Source organism: Clytia hemisphaerica, unplaced genomic scaffold (genome assembly GCF_902728285.1).
Source record: "Clytia hemisphaerica strain Z4C2 unplaced genomic scaffold, Clytia hemisphaerica genome assembly, whole genome shotgun sequence".
Lineage (NCBI taxonomy): Eukaryota > Metazoa > Cnidaria > Hydrozoa > Leptothecata > Clytiidae > Clytia > Clytia hemisphaerica.
Window position 1 is genome coordinate 262,412 of NW_027104380.1, and position 20,850 is coordinate 283,261.

General features: G+C 33.8%; 1 protein-coding gene across 1 annotated transcript; it reads left to right on the plus strand.

Annotated features, from left to right (window-relative positions):
* The first annotated feature begins 91 nt into the window (after window positions 1–91).
* Window positions 92–10,277, plus strand: LOC136819143 (adrenocorticotropic hormone receptor-like). The gene is made up of 2 exons (XM_067075348.1): window positions 92–157; window positions 8,938–10,277. The coding sequence occupies exon 2, from the start codon at window positions 8,965–8,967 to the stop codon at window positions 10,072–10,074; it is 1,110 nt and encodes a 369-aa protein (XP_066931449.1). The 5' UTR covers window positions 92–157; window positions 8,938–8,964; the 3' UTR covers window positions 10,075–10,277.
* The last annotated feature ends 10,573 nt before the right edge of the window (window positions 10,278–20,850 follow it).

Genomic DNA, 20,850 nt, shown 5'->3' on the forward strand with positions numbered 1-20,850 from the left:
ACTTTTCCTTGAAGAAATATCGCCATTCGTTTTTCATGGATATGTATTTATTTGATTTTCCCTTTTTTCCAGGAGCATAATAATTATTCAAAATTAAAAGAAGCCTGGTGTTTGGGTACTTTGTTCATAAAGTGAATATCACTGGCAGAAGCAAAAGGTTTGTGATTTTTTTCTTTGTTTCTTTTTATTAATTTCGTTTTCCTCCAAAAAGGTTCCTTTTTGGGATTTCGAACAAGAGTAATTTTAGCGTATATTAGCGAGTCAGGAAAATCTTGATTTTTTTTGGATTTATTTTAGCGAATCACGATTTCAAAAAATTTCGCGTGGATAAATTTTAGCGAATACTTGTCTGAGAAAATTTCGCGTGGATTAATTTTAGCGAATCGCCATTTCCAAATAACTTTTTGAGATGTATTTTGGTGAAAGTTCGAGATATAACGGAGGTTCGAGATAAGCGTGTGTTTTTAAGCCTACATTTTCTTACAAAATTCTAGGGACCGACAAAAATAAATATCTTTATTAGTTTTCGCAAAAATCGTAAAAAAAAAGAAGAAAAAAACTGGATTTATTTTAGCGAGTTGCGTTTTTGAAAAATTTAGCGCAGATAAATTTTAGCGATCTGTCGATTCGGCGTGTTTTAGCGAGATTAATTTTAGCGAAAATAGGGAAAACTCGCTAAAACGCTAAAATTAGTCTCGCTAAAATTTCTACGATTAAAGTAGCTGTTATTCTGCTATTTCTCCAGTTTAGCTAAAATCTTATACAATGATTGTCATTCTGTCTGACTCCTTAGGAGGATTTTGAATCGTATTCCCTTTATGCTCGAGTTAGGAATGTTGTGATATTCTTATTTTGCTCAGAATTTCAATTATTTTTGTTGAAGAATTCAACTTTTGAAAATTGTACATTTTTTAGGAAATTTTTTCTCACAGTTTTGCCCGTAGCATAACGGGTCCTAAGGAATAGCCCTATACTAGTAGTCCAGAAACTTCAAAAAGGGTTGTGAACGTGCTTTTTACATTGCTGAAGTAGAACAAAGAATAGTGAGGCATAAAAACAATTTTTAAATCCTTCGGATGGCCCAGTCGGAGAGGGGAGGGCTGAACCCATAACCTTTATCATTTTAATGCTATAGTTGCCGGTTAAACGGAGTAAAAGTACTACAGTACTTAAAAGTACTACAGCTAAAACATGATATTTTTCATTCCTCAAACAAGGAATTTTTTTCCCTTTTCAAAGGCCCACAAAAATTCATGTCTCTATTGTTCAACATAATTATCAAAGTCAACAAAATTAAGGCCAAAAGGAGGGGTGATCGTGTGTAGAAAAACAGAGCCTTACAAATAATAGAGGGAACATGGCTAATTTTCTTTTATTTTCTTGACTTATTTTCTAAAAAGAGTGAATTTCTTTATATTTCTTTCATTCCCTTCTTGAAGGGATATCGACTTTTATCATTTGGACGCTACAGGCTTTTTGTGTTTTTGCTTTTTGTTCCTTTTCTGTAGTACTAGTGATTATGCAAGCTCGGCCTTTTGGAAAGAAAGTGCTATGTGCGTAGGTATAGTCTAGTTGCTCAAAACAATTTCATGAAATCAATAAAGAAACAGGTGTAGTGTGTGGAAGATTGATTTTGATTGCTTAGTTGGGTTGTTTTGATTAGTACTAGTAATCGTATGGTTTGGAGTGCAATTAACGATTAATCACGAGTAACAAAGGAGAAAATAGTAATTTGCACAAGTCCGAAGGACAAGTGCAAATTACGGTATTTTCTCTAATTTACACGACAGGTTCTTTTTGTTTAGTCGTATTATTCTTATAAAGAAAGGAGCTTATAAGTTAAAATGACGGTTCATTTTGTTTCGGGAAAAAAGAACCTTTAGTTAGTCTGAATCGCAGACTTCTACAAAACCCCAGATATCTATAAGCAGCACGAATCTGTGAATGCCACAGCAGCCTAACCTTCAGTGTTCTAAAATTTGTGAATCTCTTTACTCAAAAACGTAAGAGAACCAACATTTATCCGTCGTTTAGTCGTCTCCAGAAACTAATGATATGGTTTTTTCTTTGTTCTCAAATTTAGAGAACAGTCGATAGAAGTGTGTGAACTCAACCTATGCTATTGGGATATTCGGAGCTATTCGGACCCAGTGTCAAAAAGCTCCCTCAGCAACACTGAGGGAGTGAGGAAATATTGGAGGGAGGGGTGGACAACCAATTATGTCCAAAATTGTACCAAGCCTGATTTTATGTTAACATGCATCCCGCGCGCAGAAAGCTATTCAAAAAGTAGCCTGGAAACTATGCCATACACGTCTTTTTATAAGAATACGCTTTACAAGAATGTCCATGATGAAAATGGCCAAAAAATTAAGAATAATGCTAAGAATATCGCCATCATGGAATTTTGCTACTCAAGCTAAGAATGCCATTTTAGAGCATTTTCGATTATAAATTGTGAATTACCCCCAAGACGCCAAGTAAGGCTCACTTCTTTCACAAAAATACCATTTTATGCTTGAGACTTATGTACTAAATGTTAAATCTAGTCTGAATTAGGATCCTAACCTAACAATGGTGTAAGATATTTTAAGATGATTTTCCCAAAAAAGTTAAGAATATCCATGATGAAATGGATTTACACCATTCTTATAAAAAAAGCGTGTAACCAGTTTGTTGAATCTTTTGAAAATTTGATTGACGATGAATTCAGCAAAATGTTTTGATCACCATGGTGCATTTTCTTAGTTTTAGTCGAGGCGAACCTCTTGCTTTTGAGATTTCATAGGAGGGAAAAACTATAACAGCGGTTTTGAATTCGCGTACGTACTCTTCAAAAAAGATAAGAAAAAAATATCAAAGCAAAGAAAATATTTGATATCAAGATGGAGATATATTTCAAGATTTTCGACCATATTGTGATAAAAAATGGTATTTTTTTATGCTTTTATTTTTCCCTTTGAGTTCCTTTTGGTTCACCAACCCTTTGCTGGAGGTTTTTTAATTTTGTTTCTTGAAGAAAAAACTTGTCCTGGTTTGATTCTTTATTTATGAGTTGACTTGAGTGGGTCAAATTATTTTTCAAGAGTTGCCTAAAAGTGAAATTCTCTACTTCCGACATTGGGTACCTAAGATATACCAAAACTTTTGGCAGTCTGTACATTTATTGAGAAATGATAAAAAGTAATAACCCGTTTGAAAGATAATTTAAAGTTGATCAATTGAAATTTTTATAACGCTTTCACGAAAATTGAAAGTTAGTATGAAAAACGAAGAAAACATTTCCAATCTCTAGGGAGATATGTGCTAGGGATAGCAGATGTTTGTCTAATCAATACGTTTCAAAATTCCGACTTCTTGTTACTGTGACTAAAATTTTGTGCAGAAATAGTGACGCTTAGTGAGTATATAAGGTATACTGATAGAAAAGTGACTCCCTTAGTGAAATTTTCTTAGAAAAGTTTTTCACCTTGCAAGATTACAATGACATTTTGAAATTTTGTTTATCTTACACTATTCAGAGGGACTTTGGCGGAGGAATATGAACATTAAAAAACATCGTCAACGCACCCGTTTTTGCGGATGGTGTATTCCGCCTAAAATTCGAAATCCAATGGAGAAAGATAGCATCAAAGTAGTATCCTTTTATGTTTTTATTAGATAAATTTTCAATATAATAAACCTCCTTTCTCTCCGTAGATTAATTAGCCTCCTGTGTTGCACACTATCTTTTTAAAGACCAACTTAGGCCATGAAAATTAACCAAAACCTTAGAATAAAATTCAGTTAAAAATATACAAACTTGCAACAGAGGGTGGGTAGGAATTTACTGGTTCTTATAAAAAGATGTTCTATTCTTTATGGATTAGTAACAACCTACGCACTAGAAGATGTTTCTTTTTTTCCTACTTTGATCAATTTTTATAATTTAATTTTCATTTTTCTCCTTTTCCCCTACCACCACACCTAAATGCCATCTTATCGTGTTTGAAATGCAAAGTCCCATTTTTATTATGTGAAGTAAGGGATAGATTTCAATTTTGAAACTCAAATTTCGAAATCAAAGACATTGAAAATAATAAAAAATAATTCTACATTTTCAATTGTGGATAGCTGGGCATGAAACCATAGTTCGTATAAAAAACTCTGGTCTGGAAGCTTATTGTTTTATCTTTTTGTTAGTTTTATCAAAAGATAAAAATCGATTTGCTCGGTTTTTAATCACGTTACCAAGTACTCCTCTTGGTATTGGTTTAAGATTTAATCACGTGATCAAAAAGCGAGCAAAAACAAACTAATTTCTCAAAGGAATGAGAAACGGCAGTCATTCCAGTTGATAGTTTGACGTCACGTTGTACGAGAGAGTGTTGTTTGTATGATTTCTACTCATATCTTTGCTTACGGTGAACAGTTTATCTTCCCTTGAATTTCAACCTGTGTAGACAAACTGCAAGAATTTAATCGCACATGTCTCAATCATATTACTATTCAAAAAATCGAAGATGGAGACCATGTAAAGCTTAATAGTCCGGCGGCGATCCAGGATCACCCTTACAATTAGTAAATATGGGTTTTTATTTTATTTTCCCATCATATAGTCCCTTGGGACCCCAAAACCAGTTTTTGCCAAGCTGGCAAAGCCGGGAAAAATTTTTTATGGGGGCTTGAAGGGGGTAGGGTCATTTTAGCCTGGGGGTCCTTAGAAAGTCGATTTTTGAAGTTCTTATTTAGCTAAAACTGATTGTGCCATCAGATAGAGCTTGAAGAGTAGATCTCCAGAATGGGGTCATTTGTCTCATTTGGCGGACTTAGTACCCCGGAATTGGCTGATACGTATTCAAAAATGCAATATTTTATGCTGACGTCAGCATTTTTGAGAGAATTTCCAGCGAAAGATACCAATTTTAACAGATGCGTCTCGAAGTGTACTATCGATTAGAGGGGTCATTTATAGGGTTTCCTAGGCTAGATCATGAGATATTTGAGTTTGAAATTTTGCTGACTCAGCGTTTTTCAACGTTTTTGGCCCTTTTATATACATATACCCACATATATATATACACGCATATATCTAAAGTCTATTAGCCTCCGTCTCAGAACGCGGTCAGAAGATTTTGCGGATAATTTCACAGCGAAAATGCATCCAGTGAAATGGGAGTAATGTATCATGATTCAAGTCGACTGACATAATTATACACATAATACATGTTACAAGTTCTGCCTACGGATTCTCAAGCTCAGCTATTATAAAACTATTACATATTAGTAACCGACCCGACTGACCAATGTTATGTAGCAGGTTGAAACATGAGTTTCTACTGGAAAGATGCAGTTTGTTTTCAAGTTAAATCTTCAAAATAAAGTAAACTGTGTAGGTTTCTTTACTTCCAAACAACCTACCAATAGTTTTGGAACACTCCATAATAAAGGAAGATGGCTCTTCTTGTGGATTGGCTTTCTGATACCCCATATAAACACGATGTGACATGAAAGTGAAGAGACATGATTTGTTGGTTTTTGTTTGATTTGTTGACTCATATATCTCATGGCAAACAGGCAAATGGGATAGCAAATGACATTTCATGTATTGCTTGGCTCTACATATGATAGCTCTATCTTTGAACACCTCCAGAATGTTGAAAAAAGCATTTTACGAGATAAGTTTCAATATTATAATTTTCATGGAAATTTTTAATCGCCAGATTTGGCTTGGCGTCAGTTTTGTTTGGTTGATGTTTGGTATTGTGATCATTAAAAGCAATGAAATGCCACACAGTCACTCTACACATGATGCCTCCAGCCATGATTGGTATCAGAATGTTGGAAAAAAACATTTTACGAGAAATTGTTGATAGAAATTATATTGACTTATTTTTACAATTTTGGCGGTGTGGGTTTAGTTGGTTGATAATGTTTACACTGTGGGATAGTTTTCAAAAAACTGTTATATTGATTGTTGTTTGTTGGAATTGATTACCAAAAAAAAAGAGAACCTTTTTTGATAAATACTTTATTTTTTTCATGAATCGAAAAAACCGTGGATCTTAGTATGTCTTGTAGTAACACCAATGCAGTGTCTGTTTTCAAATTTTGAAGGCTTTATACCTACTGAATCTGTGAATTGAAGCTCTGACTAGCTCTAAGTTTAAAACTTTGAGCCATGTTTTTTTCTTTGTTGCTATTATGTATTAAAGATAGATTTTTAAATTCTCGTAATGTAAATTTATGGTAAAGTTTTAGTTTTTGAGTTTAGTTCATCAGTAGTACATACAGTAGTATTTTTTCAGTAATCCTTTCTTGTAAATATAGTAACATTAACTCGCTGCCCTCATTATATTCAAATTTGTATTTTTTTAGGACTGATAAGTACATATTTTTAAACATCAAAACAAAGCAAACAACATACCAGTTCTTTCTGGACAAATATATATGTATACTTTATTGTCTGATTGTGTGCTTTGAGTTCTATTTTAATCAACCCTCTCAACTGCTGATCTTTCAACTATCATTTAGGAGTATAGAATGGGCTTCCATAGTACCATTTTCTCTAAGTATTTTGTGCAAATTTTCAACAAAGAAGTAGACTTCTTGACTGTCCTTGTCCCTTATGTTAAAGTTGTTCTGATGGAGGACATTGCTATTTTTGGTAGCCTTCACATATCAATAAGGAGCTTTGGTGTAAATGTTTTTTCTGATGAAATCATACTAATCTGAAACTATTAGGCCTTTATGAACTTTCTAGAACAATAATTTTGCTCTAATCTTGAGAAACACTGGAAAAATAGGTTAGCATTCCCTGCCATAATTTCACAGATTTCCTCTGCTTTCTGCTTGAAAACGCTGTCGCATAGCCGGCAGTGGTCGAATTGAAGTTTGGCAAGATAATATGTGAGTTGACAAAGCAACGATTTGTAACTTTTACTGATTCTTGAGCGTAGCGTTCAAACTGAAATACAAAATTGAATGACTAATAAATAAACTGAAAATATGACAATGCGTGAAAATGACTAAGTATGAAAAATTGACTAAGTGTTGAGCTCATATTGATTGATTAAGCAAAAAGTAATTGGAAAAATAAGGCTTGATTGAATAATTGAAATTGAAAAAGTTTGAGTAACTAAAAACTAAAAAATGAAAAAATCCAAGATGGCCGCCAGGACCATGTGCTGAGCTAAACCTAAAGTGACTTGAGGCAAAGACACACCTGGATGAAAACAAAAGGGATGAGAACAAAAGCAAAGCAAACAAGAAAGCTTACCAGCTGCCATATGGAATCTTGCTGAGAGTGAGTGAATCAAATATGGCTATACTGATAGCTGAGTGAACATTCAAAAGAATTCTTTGACATGTAAATCAAATTTAATGTTTGAGTAGTGACATCCTGACTTGACCAATGTCAGATGTCAACTGACTATGCTCAAAAAGTGGGTGGTCAAAAAAGTGAGGCATGACTGTGGTCTGGTGTGAAAAGTCACCAAATGTGCACCAAAAAGTGATGATGTCATCATGTCAAAATCAAAACAAATATGCTAACCTAAAAATGTAAACAAAGCTACCAAACCTACGAAATATGAAAATTATAATATAAAATGAAATTTCTGAGAAAATATATTGAATTTATCTTACACGAAAACGAAAGTGAAACTGTGAAAACGTCCGCAAATTCGGGCCCAGTCTTCTTCCGAGACGGAGGCTAATTCACAATAAGTGTGCACTCTTTTTTCATTTACCTATAACTTTTGAAGGAATTCTTCAATCTTTATAAATTTGGTATCATTGGAAAGATATTAGTGAGTGGATCCATTTGAAATAAAAAAATCTTTAAACAAATTCCAAAAATGAAGATGAAAATGAAGAAGAAAAAAATGAAGATCTTGTAGAAAGGTGCTATAACTATCATTTTCGTTGAAGTGAATCCTTGATTATCGAACATCATCACTGTGAAAAGATTTCTCAAAAATAATCATTCAGTCAAAAGATATCAAGCAAAGTTATAAGCTGATTGACGTCTAAAAACGCTGTTTTCTGCTGTTTTTTGGGGTCAATCACTTATTAACTTTGTATCATAACTTTATATTGAATAAATATTTTAGTGAAATTTCTTCACAGTGATGATCTCCTAAGATCAAAGAATCTTTCTCCAGTGAAAATGAAAGTTATAGCACTTCTCTACAAGATCTTCATTTTTTTCTTCTTCATTTTCATCTTCGTTTTTAGAATTTTTTTAAAGACTTTTTTATTTCAAATTGTTCCACTCACAAATATCTCTCCAACAATACCAAATTTATAAAGATTGAAGAATTCCTTCAAAAGTTATAGGTAAAAGAAAAAAGAGTGCACACTTATCGTGAACAGACTTTAGTTTTTTTACGATTCAACTGATTTAAGTCCACTGTACACGCTTTTTTATAAGAACATCCAAAGATTTTGAAGCCTTCTGATGTTCTTAACTTTTTGGGTTTTAAGCCTAAAAATTTTTTTAAATGTTCTTATTTTAAACGCGTCCACATCAAGGAAAAGAAAAAGTTTCTTAATAAACATTGAGTTTCATGTATGAAATAAAGGTCCGAACCAAACGATTTGAATTCGAAATTTTCTTCAACCAGGGGGGGGAGGGGTGGGTTGAATGAAAAAGTACGTACTTACCAGAAGGTATAGCCATGTACGTACGCTTGCGTACAGGGGGAGGGGGTACTCGATTTTCGACATTTTAGTGCGTACGTACTATGTGGACGGCCCCATATCTAATTTCAGTACCCGTATTGTAAAAGTATAGCTGAATTTCTTGAATAGTTGTCCGCAATAAGGGTTCAAAAGTGCAAGAAATTTTTTTCTCTCTCAGTACTTTCTAAACGCTGGTAGATTTCAGAATTAAAGACATTAAACTCAAACTCTTGGTTCGAGTCACATTTTTATGGTTTTTGTTTTCTTTTTCAGATAAAGAACTCAACAACAAATATCGACATGACTAGTTTTATCAACAATACTACGGTTCGACCAATCACATCAAACCTAACGACACCATCTTTATTCTACGAACCGCCTCCTTATCCATGCATCTGGCCTCTGTTCCCGCCATATTCATTCACCAGTCTAACTCTTGCAATTTTGATCATAACATTGAATGGTTTTGTCGTTTACCTATTCTTTCGAAACAAAATTCTACGCTTGCTGCCAGGAAATTATATCTTAGCAAGTTTAGCGGTTAATGATCTCCTTAATGGTTTATTCCTTGTTTCCAAACTCTACCCGAATTTTTATCTCCATAATAATGACTGTTCGAATAATCAACAAAAGTTTTTGAAAGCCGAATTTCCAACAATAAGTAATACAATTTATCTTTTATTAATGTTATCTTCAATCCTTCATTTGGTGTTATTATCAACCGATCGACTGATATACATCATTCATGCTTTAACATATAACTCTATAGTCACCAAACGAAAGATGTTAAAAATCTTAGCAATCACTTGGTTACTTTGCGGTATCTTCGCTGCCCTTAAGTTCCTGTGGAGTCTCAAAAGTGGACCTTTAAATCCATATCGGAAATCAATCAAGATCTACGCTGCAATCACCATAGCTGTTTTATTCATCGGCCTTCCGTCTATAATTCTACTTATCCAGTCTATCATTATGGTGTTAATGGTACGCAGGCTAGACAATAAAAGTAGCCCGGATCCTAATAAACGAACGGGAGGTTGTAAAGCGTTTGTACTGTACATGTTTATGTATTTAAAGTTCATGGTTTTTGCGTACCCCTATCTGATTATCATGTTGATGTTTCAATTCGGTGCATTTGAGCCTCCTCTTATTGCACCGTCAATGAACGCCATTGTTATTTGTACCGTTATTCGGTTTGTACCTTGTCTCGTTAACCCATGTTTATACAGCTTACAAAATAAAGATTTTAGGAAAGTTATCAAGACTTATTTGAAATATTGTCGGAAAACGTCGCAGAGTTATGCAATGGTTAGGAAAACGGGAGCCTCGAATTATTTGGGGACACTCTCGCCTCAGACAAATCTTTATAAAATGAACGGTGATTCTACGGAAGAAAGTTTGGTCAATTTATGAAATGAAAACTCTTACATGATGAATTAAATAATAAACTACCTAACATCCAACAGTTGATTGATTGTAAGTTGTAAGTGGGTTTGTTGGCTGTTGGGTTTTGCCACTCGTTATTTAATATTTTTCAAATTTGAAGTCAAACAGTTGTACATTTATTAAAGTCAGTCTTGATATAATCTGCAGCGAAGACAAAAAAGGCCGTAACATTTGATAAAAGTCAAATTAGATAACGGTTTTGTGCTCGTTGAAGAAAAAGATTCGAAAAAAGTGAAAAATGGAAGATGAAAAATAAAGAAGAAAATCAAATTGTTGATCTTCATTTTTGTTCTGACACAACACACTCTTTAATCTTAGAACGTCATAAATGCGAATAATATTCTAAAAATATTTATTCGGTCAAAAAATACAGCCTAAACCTTGCCTTGGTTGACTTGAAAAAGAGCCCCTTTTGTAGTTTTTGAAGTCAACCAGTGATAAACTTTGGACTACATTTTTCGATGGAATAAATTTTTTGAATAATTCTTCACATTAATGATGTTGTAAGATCGAAGAAGTTGATTTACTTTCTTTAATTTCAATCTTCATTTTCAGATTTTTTTTTTCCAATTTTTGCTTTTCGATAATATTCCACTCTCCTTTTTATCTTTTCAACAAGCACAAAACGGCTTACTAATTTAAATCAAAAGTTACAGCTTTTTTGTCTCCATTACAGATTATATTGAGACAGACTTTAAAACGCCTTTAGAATTTAAGTGTGAATGTTATTTTTTTGTGAAACAGTCTTAACCTCCTAAAATTTGAAAATATTTCACAAAATTAGTAGCCCCCTAGAATGCTCAAAAGGATTTCTTTGAAATTATTTTCTGACTTTTGTAAAATTTAAAGATATTTTGTAAAACAGCCGCCATCTACCACATCCCTTTTGTCAGCTGGTTGAGATAAAAATAACGGACAAAATTCGATGAGGATCGATATTCCCTTTTTCAGCCTCGATGGGGATTAATATTCCCATGTTTTTTTATGGCTGGAGATTTGAATTTTCATTGTTTTCGAGCTAGAAAATTCAGTGGGCATATGGGAAAAATCGCACAATATTTTGCATTGAGGATTTACTTATCTGATTATTTTCGTTGGAGACAAAAATTATAGTTTAATTTTCCACCGGGGATGATATTTTGGCCAATTTTTCCCGTGGGAAGAGGTCTCAGTGGGCCTGTGAGAAAGGGGTTTGTAGTTTGTTGATTCACAAAATGAAATTTTTACAATTTGTGAATTTCAATGAATGAATGAAAGAAAGTTTTCCTTTCTCTCATCAATTCTGTAACAAAATATTGAAATCTTCTTTGAAAAGCTGACAGGTTCCTCAAAAAAATTACCGCGTTGTCTTGCACCAGACGGCATACGTTTTTTCGATCAAATACTTTGAACATTGTTAAGCCCTTTTGAAAACCAAGAACTAAATCCTGAAATGTTTAATCTTTACAATAGATAAAGGTTGCAAAGTGTAACTTGTGGTTCAAACTAAAATAAATGAACTGAATCAAATATCGGATGAGTCATAATTAGTACCCTTGTCTGCACGCTTTTTATAAGAATAGTGTACTTTGGATGAGGGTCAAGTATTCTTAAGAAAGTGCCAAAATTGAAATTGAAATATTCTTAACATGTTCTTACTTTTTTAGACCTGACTTTTTTACAAACATGAGAAATGATCAATTTGAGAGTTTTGGACTTTTGAGTGAACATTTGGTTTAAAATTACATTTCTTCCTCAAAGCTTCAATTTATCTTTAACAAAGGAAAGGGGGGGGGGGTACTTAGGCAAAATGGGTGCCGGGTATGTGCGAGCCATACCGTACCTTTTCTCATTCCTCAAAAGTCTCTCAAAGGGGTACAAATTCAAATGTTAGTCTCTGAAAGGGTCCCAAAATCACAAAAATCAAAAATTTCTCTCTCAAAGAGATTTCACAAAATTTGGTGAAAATCAAACCAAAATTTGGAAAAAATGGACCAAAATTTAGGAAAAAGTCTCTCAAAGGGTCCCAAAATCACCAAAATTTTGTCTCTCAAAGGGTCGATTTTCGATTTTCGGCTCGGACATACCCGTCACCTCGCAAACCTAGTACCCCCCCGGGCAAAGGAAGCAGTTTTTTCTGTTAACCAAATACAAAATGACTGTATTCTTTAGAAGATATTCTTATAAAAAAAGCGTGTACCTATATAAAAGCAAAATCAAAAACATCCAAACTTATTTCCGAAGAAGGTTCAAAGTTGAGGTTGGATTCAATCTTTAGACAAAACTTTTTCAACCTTTTTTGGAAAAGTCAATTTTGGAAAGAATATTTTGGGTAACTAACACAATGAAAAAGTCCAGCGTAAACTCACTGATCATGTTTTGGTTTCAATTTCTGATTTGCTTTTCGTATTTGATTGGACGCAATTCGGGGATAGCGAGTAACTCCATTATCATCTTACCGAACAATAAGAGTGCAGTAAGTATTTCAACGTTTTCACACCCCTGTCTCAGTGACTTCGTGAAGTTTGAAATCCACCAGGGTGGCAATGAAAATAGTTTCACCGGATTTGAATTTATTTGAGATCTCAAAAACTTTACTGGGACGAGAGCTTTTAACTCAATTTTCAAGATATGGAAAATCAACTTTCAAGCATTATCCCTAGAATTCAAAAATACTCACAAAACGATAAAAATAAGAACAAGTTAAGAACACTTTTAAGCTTCGTCTTCAAACTCAAAAAGTTAAGAACATTTTGGATGTTCTTATAACAAAAACGTGTATAACGTATATTCTGTAAAAGTCGTGGTCCAGTTGCAAATTTCATTTTATCCTTTTTTTTTATTATTAGGTGACGAAAATTTTGGCATTCTGTAAACACAACAAAGACTATTGTGATTCATTGTTTGGTGGTGTAACACGTGAGAAAATAATGGCAAATAGACGATTGCTATTGGATCAAAAATTGTCACATGAAAGAAATGAAGCTAATAAACGATCCTTATTGGATGATTATTGGTCACGTGATAAAAATGTACAGAACAAGCGATTTATATTGGTGGAGAAGTTTCATGATGACAAATCGAGGCACGGTCGTAGAAGAATCGGAAGAAAAGTTTTCTTGGATAGATAAAGACTTTGATCGATTCTAGTCGTGAATTTAATGTCAAAATTATGAGAGAATGAATACACAAATTTCCTATTAGCAGATTCATATAAAAGTCGCATGACAAAACGTCAAGTAAAGCTTTGATTGGCTGAAACATGCAAAGATTACCTCATACTTTGGTCATGTTGATAAAAATATGTTTATGTAAGCATTTCTAAGCCAGTCAGAGCTTTACTCGACGTTTTTTCGTGACTTTTTTATATGAATCTGCTAATAGGAAATGCGTGTATTCTTTATGTTCTACTACCGGGTGGTCCGAAAAAGTTTCCATAAGTTCAGAAATTTTAAGGAGTGACACAGATAAAATGTTAAAAATTCACCATGTAAAATTAATTTGAAGTCCACAACACAAATAGAAACTTTTTTTGGACCACCCAGTAAATATATGCTTTCTGAATAAGAAATTGATGCTAAATTTTGGCCAAAAACTAAAATAAAATCAAGAAATTTACGAGCCTAAAATGAGATCAAAAAATTGAATTATTTGAAATTATGAATGGCACTAAGGGCATGAAAAACACGAAAATTTCTAGAAAAATAATTCTAATGTTTTTTGAATTTTAAGCCTGTATTAACCTTAAAAAGGGCCCAGGAGAGTGAAAGTAAAAATTTTACTCTTCTATTTCAATCGATTTCTGAAATTATAATCAAGGGGTATAAAACTTAAAAAAAATCAAACATTTTATGTACACATGAAAGTATGAACAAAATAATACAATACGTAGTATCCACAATTTATAAATATCCTATATAAACGTAAAGATTAAATTTTCCGCTAAATTGTAAACTTTATATATAAAAATTTTCATTGAAATTTAGTGCCCAATTAGATTATTCATTTATAAATATTCTGTTGCAGAACAAAATTGTTTGCAGATGTGTCATATTTTTTCCACTAGAGTTTTCTTTACTAAGCATTCTTCAAAGGGCTTATCTGGCGAAGATCAGGGAAGGGTTTATATTTCAAGACTAAGAGTGGCATGGGCGGTTGTGTACGGACGGGCGGGTTTATGGGCGGCTTACTATCTTATGAACGGATAGGACGAGGTGTACTTTAACTTTTTTTAAAATTTGCTAGGAAAGGGAGCTGGAACTGGAGAGAGGGTTCTGCAATTTCATCTTTGATGTATCACACTTTACTTGATTTCTTGGCCATAAAGCAAAATAAGGGGTTTTGAAAGTATTTCAAAATTCATAAAATGGAGGAATGGAGGGTTTTTAGATCCGGAGTGGGGGAGGGGGCGTTGAGTCGATAAAATGAATCTTAGATTAGATTCATGGCTAACTACTCCTTTAATTACTTAAGGAATTCGATACCTTTCAATAGCCTGAAATCCGTTCCATTTTTCATGGACAGTGTTGTAGTGCTTTATGACCCTAGATCAATGACAAATACAAAGACACCCTCGACCGGTAGAATTTCACCTAATGATCGTCTAGAGGGAGGGGGTGTAGATATTCAATTCAACACCATAAAGAAAACAATGAAATCCATAGCCATACCAAAACAAGAAACTGATTTCAACATATCTAAAGTTGGTGACCGATACCACGTGATAAAGTAAAACACGAAATCTGGTAAAATCATGAAATAGAAAAAGACCAAAAACATCCAATATCTTTGTAAGCAAACCTCTTCTGCCCACAGAATCTCATTTGGTTCTAAAGGTCTACCTTTCACTATTAAACAAATGATTATTAGTAGAGTTAACATCAGGATAACGAAAGCTTCGATAATGACTATTAGTGTCACAACGTCTTTGAGAACGAGTAATAGCTCTTCCAGATCTGTCTTTTTCATCAAGAACTGCACCATCAATACGGGAGAATACATTACCATCATCAAAAACCATTGCATTGTCACACATTTATCTGATGCCCTCCGTGTTACCGTGACTCGAACCCAATGTGGTCGTACCACGACTGTCAAGGCACGTTGTATAGTAAATATCAGAACTGCATTTGTGATTAAATGTATTTGGCCAACGTACCAGAATAGAAAGACTTTAGCTTGGTAAGGTGTAAATTTGTCTTGATATATATCGAATATAGCTTTACCACATGAAGTTAATAAACAAACCACTCCAATACTAAATGATATAGAGAAGCTAACCGATCGATCACTCCATCTTTTGAGAATGTTTAAAACGACGATGAGGTTTGCGATACCACCGAAAGTATACATTGACGCTGTGACAAGTGTAGGATCCATGGCAGTTTGATTTTTCAGCATTTTATTGTGTGATGAAAATCTTCAGGAATCTTTTAGTTTTCAAATGGTTTCATTGTCTATATATTTTATTTCTAAATAGATAAAGAGAAAAATTGACAGTCAGAGCTCATTGACCTTTACAAACCCTGGATCAAGCCTGCATCCGCCATCTTTGAACAGAGTTTTTAGAAAATATGTGGTACCCTCATGAGGCCCCCCCCCAGCGGACCCTCAATTCACGCAATCACGCAATTTTTTTTCGAAATTCACGCATTCACGCAAATTTTCCTCGAGTTTCACGCAATAATCCGATTTTTCAGAAAATCGGGAAATTTTTGGGGAAAATCGGGGAAACATTGGAAAATCGGGAAAACTACCGATAATTGGTGGAAAAAAGGGAAAATTCACGTATTCACGCACAAAATAGCCCAGATTCACGCATTCACGCAATCAAAAAGTGGATTTTCACGTTCACGCAAGTTTTTTCAATTCACGCATTCACGCATTTCTTTTTCAATTTTCACGCATTCACGCAACCGAAAATGCCCATTCACGCATTCACGCAAACCGCTGGGGGGCCCCCTCATGGTAGCACTACTCGATGTGGGTCAATCTATAATTCAATGATTTGAAATTATTATATTTTGAAAATATTTCAACCCCATATTGAGTACTGTTTCAAAAAACTTCAATCAAAGATATTATTTGACCGGGTTTATGAAGGTCAGTGTTAGAACTTAGCTGGCTGACAACGCCTTTTCAACACTTATCTTTTATAGACGTTCTATGTTATGTACTAGATGAAAGTTTTATCATGGAAGCAGCTATATTTTAATTTATTCTAGACCCCTTATACATGTTGGTTCCACGTATTTTCATGATAGATCGATATTTTGTTCGAAAGAAACAGAAAGTACAAATTCAAGAATAGAGAGGTACTCATAATGACGGACAAGAAGCACTTCAACTCGTTTTTTCAATATTCTAAATTGATGCCAAAACTCTTTTTATATTGACATATATCCATAAAATTATAAACATAAAACCTCAATTTGGATTCCTGAATAGCAAAGAAGCTTTGCAATCCAAATTTTGATATCTTTAAATTCAGATACACTTCACGATTCTAAAGGACTGTTTTTTTCTAGAGTACTGTAGTAGTTTCCCCATTGAAAGGGGCTAGACCCGAAAACTCCTGGATGGGAAATGAAGTCACTTAATTATTTCCCATCCAAAACGCATGACCCCCGTGGTTTTCACATAAAAACCTATCGCCAGATTTCGAAAGATATACCACGTAAAAACAAAAAAAACACTAGATTTGATCAGTTAATTTAAATGCGGCGCAAATCTTAATTAAGGCTTCACTTTCTCTTGCTTGAGAAAGGTTGGGTTTTAAACTCAACGAATTTCCCATCACCCATGTGTAATAATAGTTTACGACTATTTCTATGAAAAAGAGGTTGTGAGAAGACTAAAGTTTCGTGAGATTGTTGAAATCAAATTATTAAGCCCAGTGGTAATATAAACTATGAACATATTTGTGTTTTCCCTTAAATTTACGACCCGATGGATCCAAAATTTATGATTTTTATAAAATATTTCTTTTTCGATATTGCAAAGTCCAAACTGAAAATTTAGAAATTTTCAAAATGACAATTTTGATTTAACAACGTCTTAATCAAGTTTCTGAAAACCAATCTCTTTTGAAAATAGTTCCATTCATGTATGGAATATGCTATCATGAAAATTTTAGAAAAACAGCTTAACTGAAACTGAAAATATTAAGCTTTAAAGGTATTTTTCTCCTATATTTTGCAAAAATAATACAGAATTTGCCTTTTTTGCTGATTCAGCGAAAATTTTTATATATAATGTTAATTTTTTGTGATAAACTATTAACTCAAGCTGATAGGAATGGAATTCCAAGATTTTTTGCTGTTTCTCATATTTAGAATTTTCGGTTTTATCAATGCTGATTCTAGGTCCCCAAAATACTGGTTGACCTTTAAGATGCTATATCTTTTATCCATCCTCTTAAGTCACAGATGTATCTGCATTTTCTGAAGGACATTAGGTTTAGAAAGTTTCCTATACCCCATTTTCATAACTTATTTTCAATATCCAAGGAGCTAGAGTGATTCATATGCAATTTTTATCTAATTTTGGTGTTGAAATATTTCCTTCAGACGCAAATATGTTATTTTGAATCAGTCTCAAACCATCAAAAACATGCTCTTTTGTAAGTATGACCATCATTCTTTCAAAATAAATAAAAATCGTCTAATTCTGACAAATCTACAGGTCAGAATCCTCATTTTAATCCCTACGTTTTGGGGGCCGTTTCCGTTTTGGGGGCCATATACTGTAATTCTAAAAAGGGCAAGCAGTAGTCAAGAAAATAGGAAACCCTGGAAAGCTAGACCCCTTAGTGGCTATTATGACAAAAAAGCTTAGCTTTATGTTCTGGTCATCAACAGTGTTAAGAACAAGTTAAGAGCATGTTAAGGCTTTGTAGACTCTAAAACACCCAATTTCTTTAAAAAAATACTCACACAATGGTGAAAATAAAGTCATCATCAGAAGGCTCCAAAAAGTTTGGGTGCTTTTATAAAAAAAACTTGTACAATAATCATAACGAGATATCAGGTAATAAATAAAACAACTACAATAGACCTTTTCATAAATAACGTCACGAACATCACTTGCCTCGTTTTGAAATTATTGCCATGGTGATTAACTCCCAGAGGATTTTATTAAAACTACTTTCTATTCATAAAAGAATCATTTAATGTCTCAAGGGACATAATCACCATGGTAATTACTTGAATCAATACGAGGCAAGTGTTGTTCGTGACGTAATTTATGAAAAGGTCTATTCGTCCCCTCTATTACTTTGTGCTAGACTAGAATTCTATACATTCATGACCAGCCTAGATCGCTTAGTACATTCGAGGCTTACCTGTAAGTCTCTTAAAAAACTAACATTTTGTACTTAAATCAAGGAAGAGGATGAATTCCGTAAGTTCTTATCTTCAATGATCTTTAGATTTCCATTTCAAAACGATAACTCTAGAGAGTCAAAGTAAGATAGAGAGGATACTCATTAAGTCCTGCCCCAAGTTTTAAGTAGTAAAGATTTGTTTTCGGCCCACGTAATGCTGTTTATCAAGAAACATAATCAGTTCCTCTAACTTTAATATTGTAAGACCTAAGGAGGTTCTGAAATTTCATCATTTTTTTATAAGCATTTTTATAAAGCTCGATACATTATCTTCAAACCTATACGTAGTTTTTTTTGAAAAGTTGAATCTGAATATGCTTATAAAGCGTTATGCGTACAAACGCGTGCATTCTTACAAGTATTTTAAAATTCAAAGCTGAAAATGATTATCCAAAAGTAATGGGCTTTTCCAGAAAAAACCGTATACCCCCTGTTGAGGAGGTCCATCCCATTGAGTTTCAAGCCGAAGGCTAGAGGTCAATCTCCTTGGTAGGATTTGAAGCCAACAAATCCTACCAAAGTTGCGCGGCCTTGAGCGACCCGCCAGGTTTTTACACAAATGACAGATTGAAACTAAAATTTACCGCTTAATTTCGAAAAATATATCACTCGAAAACAAAGGAATTGCTAGATTCAATCCGTCATCAAAAATACGGCGCATATTTTAAGGCTTCAATTTTTCTTGCCTGAGAAAGGTTAGAGATTGACCTCTAGCCCTTCGGGCTTGAAACTCAATGGTCCATCCCTCTGTGGCTGGAAATGCTGTAATCCCCTGGAATTCCAGGCAATTTCAGGTTTAAACCCCTCTGGAATTCTGAATTTTAGTAGGATTTGAAAAGCTACCCCTATGGAATTCCAGTTATTTTTGACAGATTTTTGTAACTCCCTATGGAGTTCCGCCACATATCAAACCTTACCCCCTTGGAACGGAAATGGACCTCCTCAACAGGAGGTACATGTTTTTTTTTTTATAAGCAAGTGTATGCCCCTTGGTCAGGCTCGTGTATGCTTAAGTTCTCAAAGCATCCAGGCATAGTTTATGCTTATTACATGCTTAAGAATTATGCTTATGATTCACCCCGAGCCAAGTTTTTTAATGAAATTTCAGAAATTTTGTAAAAAATTTGTTCAGATTTTGGGAGCAGTGGAATGTAGCTAGCCGTGGAATGTCTTATTTTTTACTTGACCTCTACCAAACCAGATAAAAATGAAACAAAAAAAGAAAAAAATGACCACTTGAAAAATATGTTAGGCTGACATATATGCTCATGTTATGCTTAGGAATTCTGCAAATCTGAGCCTTCATATGCTTATAAGCGTTATGCTTATAAAAAAAAAAACATGTATACGTTTTTTTTCTGGAAAAGCCCAATGAAAACCAAAGCACTTAGAGAATTGGGATATTATATCCGCGTAGGCCTTATTACGAATTAGTAGGTAGAAACTAATTAAGATTTTTTTCCGATTTTCCATTTTCATTAATTTTCCCCTTTTTCATGTCTCGGTCAAGTGAAACATAATCTCTATCACGCAATCAAGCAAGAGATTTGCAATGATTTTTGTAATGAAAAGGGAACTTTAAGACAAGGCAAAGCTTTGTAAATTGATGTAAGTCGACGTAATGTTCGCAATCATTCTTTAGAGATGTGAAAGAAATTAATAGGTTGGAATCTCTTAGCCTGTACCCCAGACTAACACGGCTTTCTCGATACCATGCTTTCCATTAGCCTCCAACACCAAAAGAAACTGTAAAAGTTAAAGAATTCTAAGCCTTCAAACTTATAATAAAGATTGTCTTTTATGTACTGTCAGTTCACATACTTGCTTCAAAACTTTTCGAAAGCTAAAACGTTAACTATATCAAAAAAATTATCAAAAACTTTCAACATACCTTCTCTTTTGTATTTTTACAGGAAAATAACTTCTTAGAACTTTTTAACGACGTCATTTTGATATATAAAAAGGAATAGTGTCACCATCAACTTAAAAACTGATAATCTCAGATTACAAAAAGCAATAATGTACGAAGACAAAAAATATTTGAAAGGTACAGAGTGTTTAATTTTGTGCTAGGTGAGCATTTTGAAATTCTCGCTTTTCTTTTCTACATTTTTAAGATTAAGTGCATAAATTAAGAGTCCACATATGAGCCCCCCCCCCCAGCGGTTTGCATGATGGCGTGATTGGGACGTTTTTCTTGCGTGATGGCGTGATTAGAGATTTTTTTTTGGCTTGATCAAGATTTTGGCGTGATGCGTGATAGGGCAAAAATTTGAGGCGTGATGCGTGATTTGGGCTATTTTTCGCTATTTTTTGCGTGATGACAAATTTTAGCGATTTTCGTAATGCGTGATAGGGAAATTTTTTTTGCGTGATGGCGT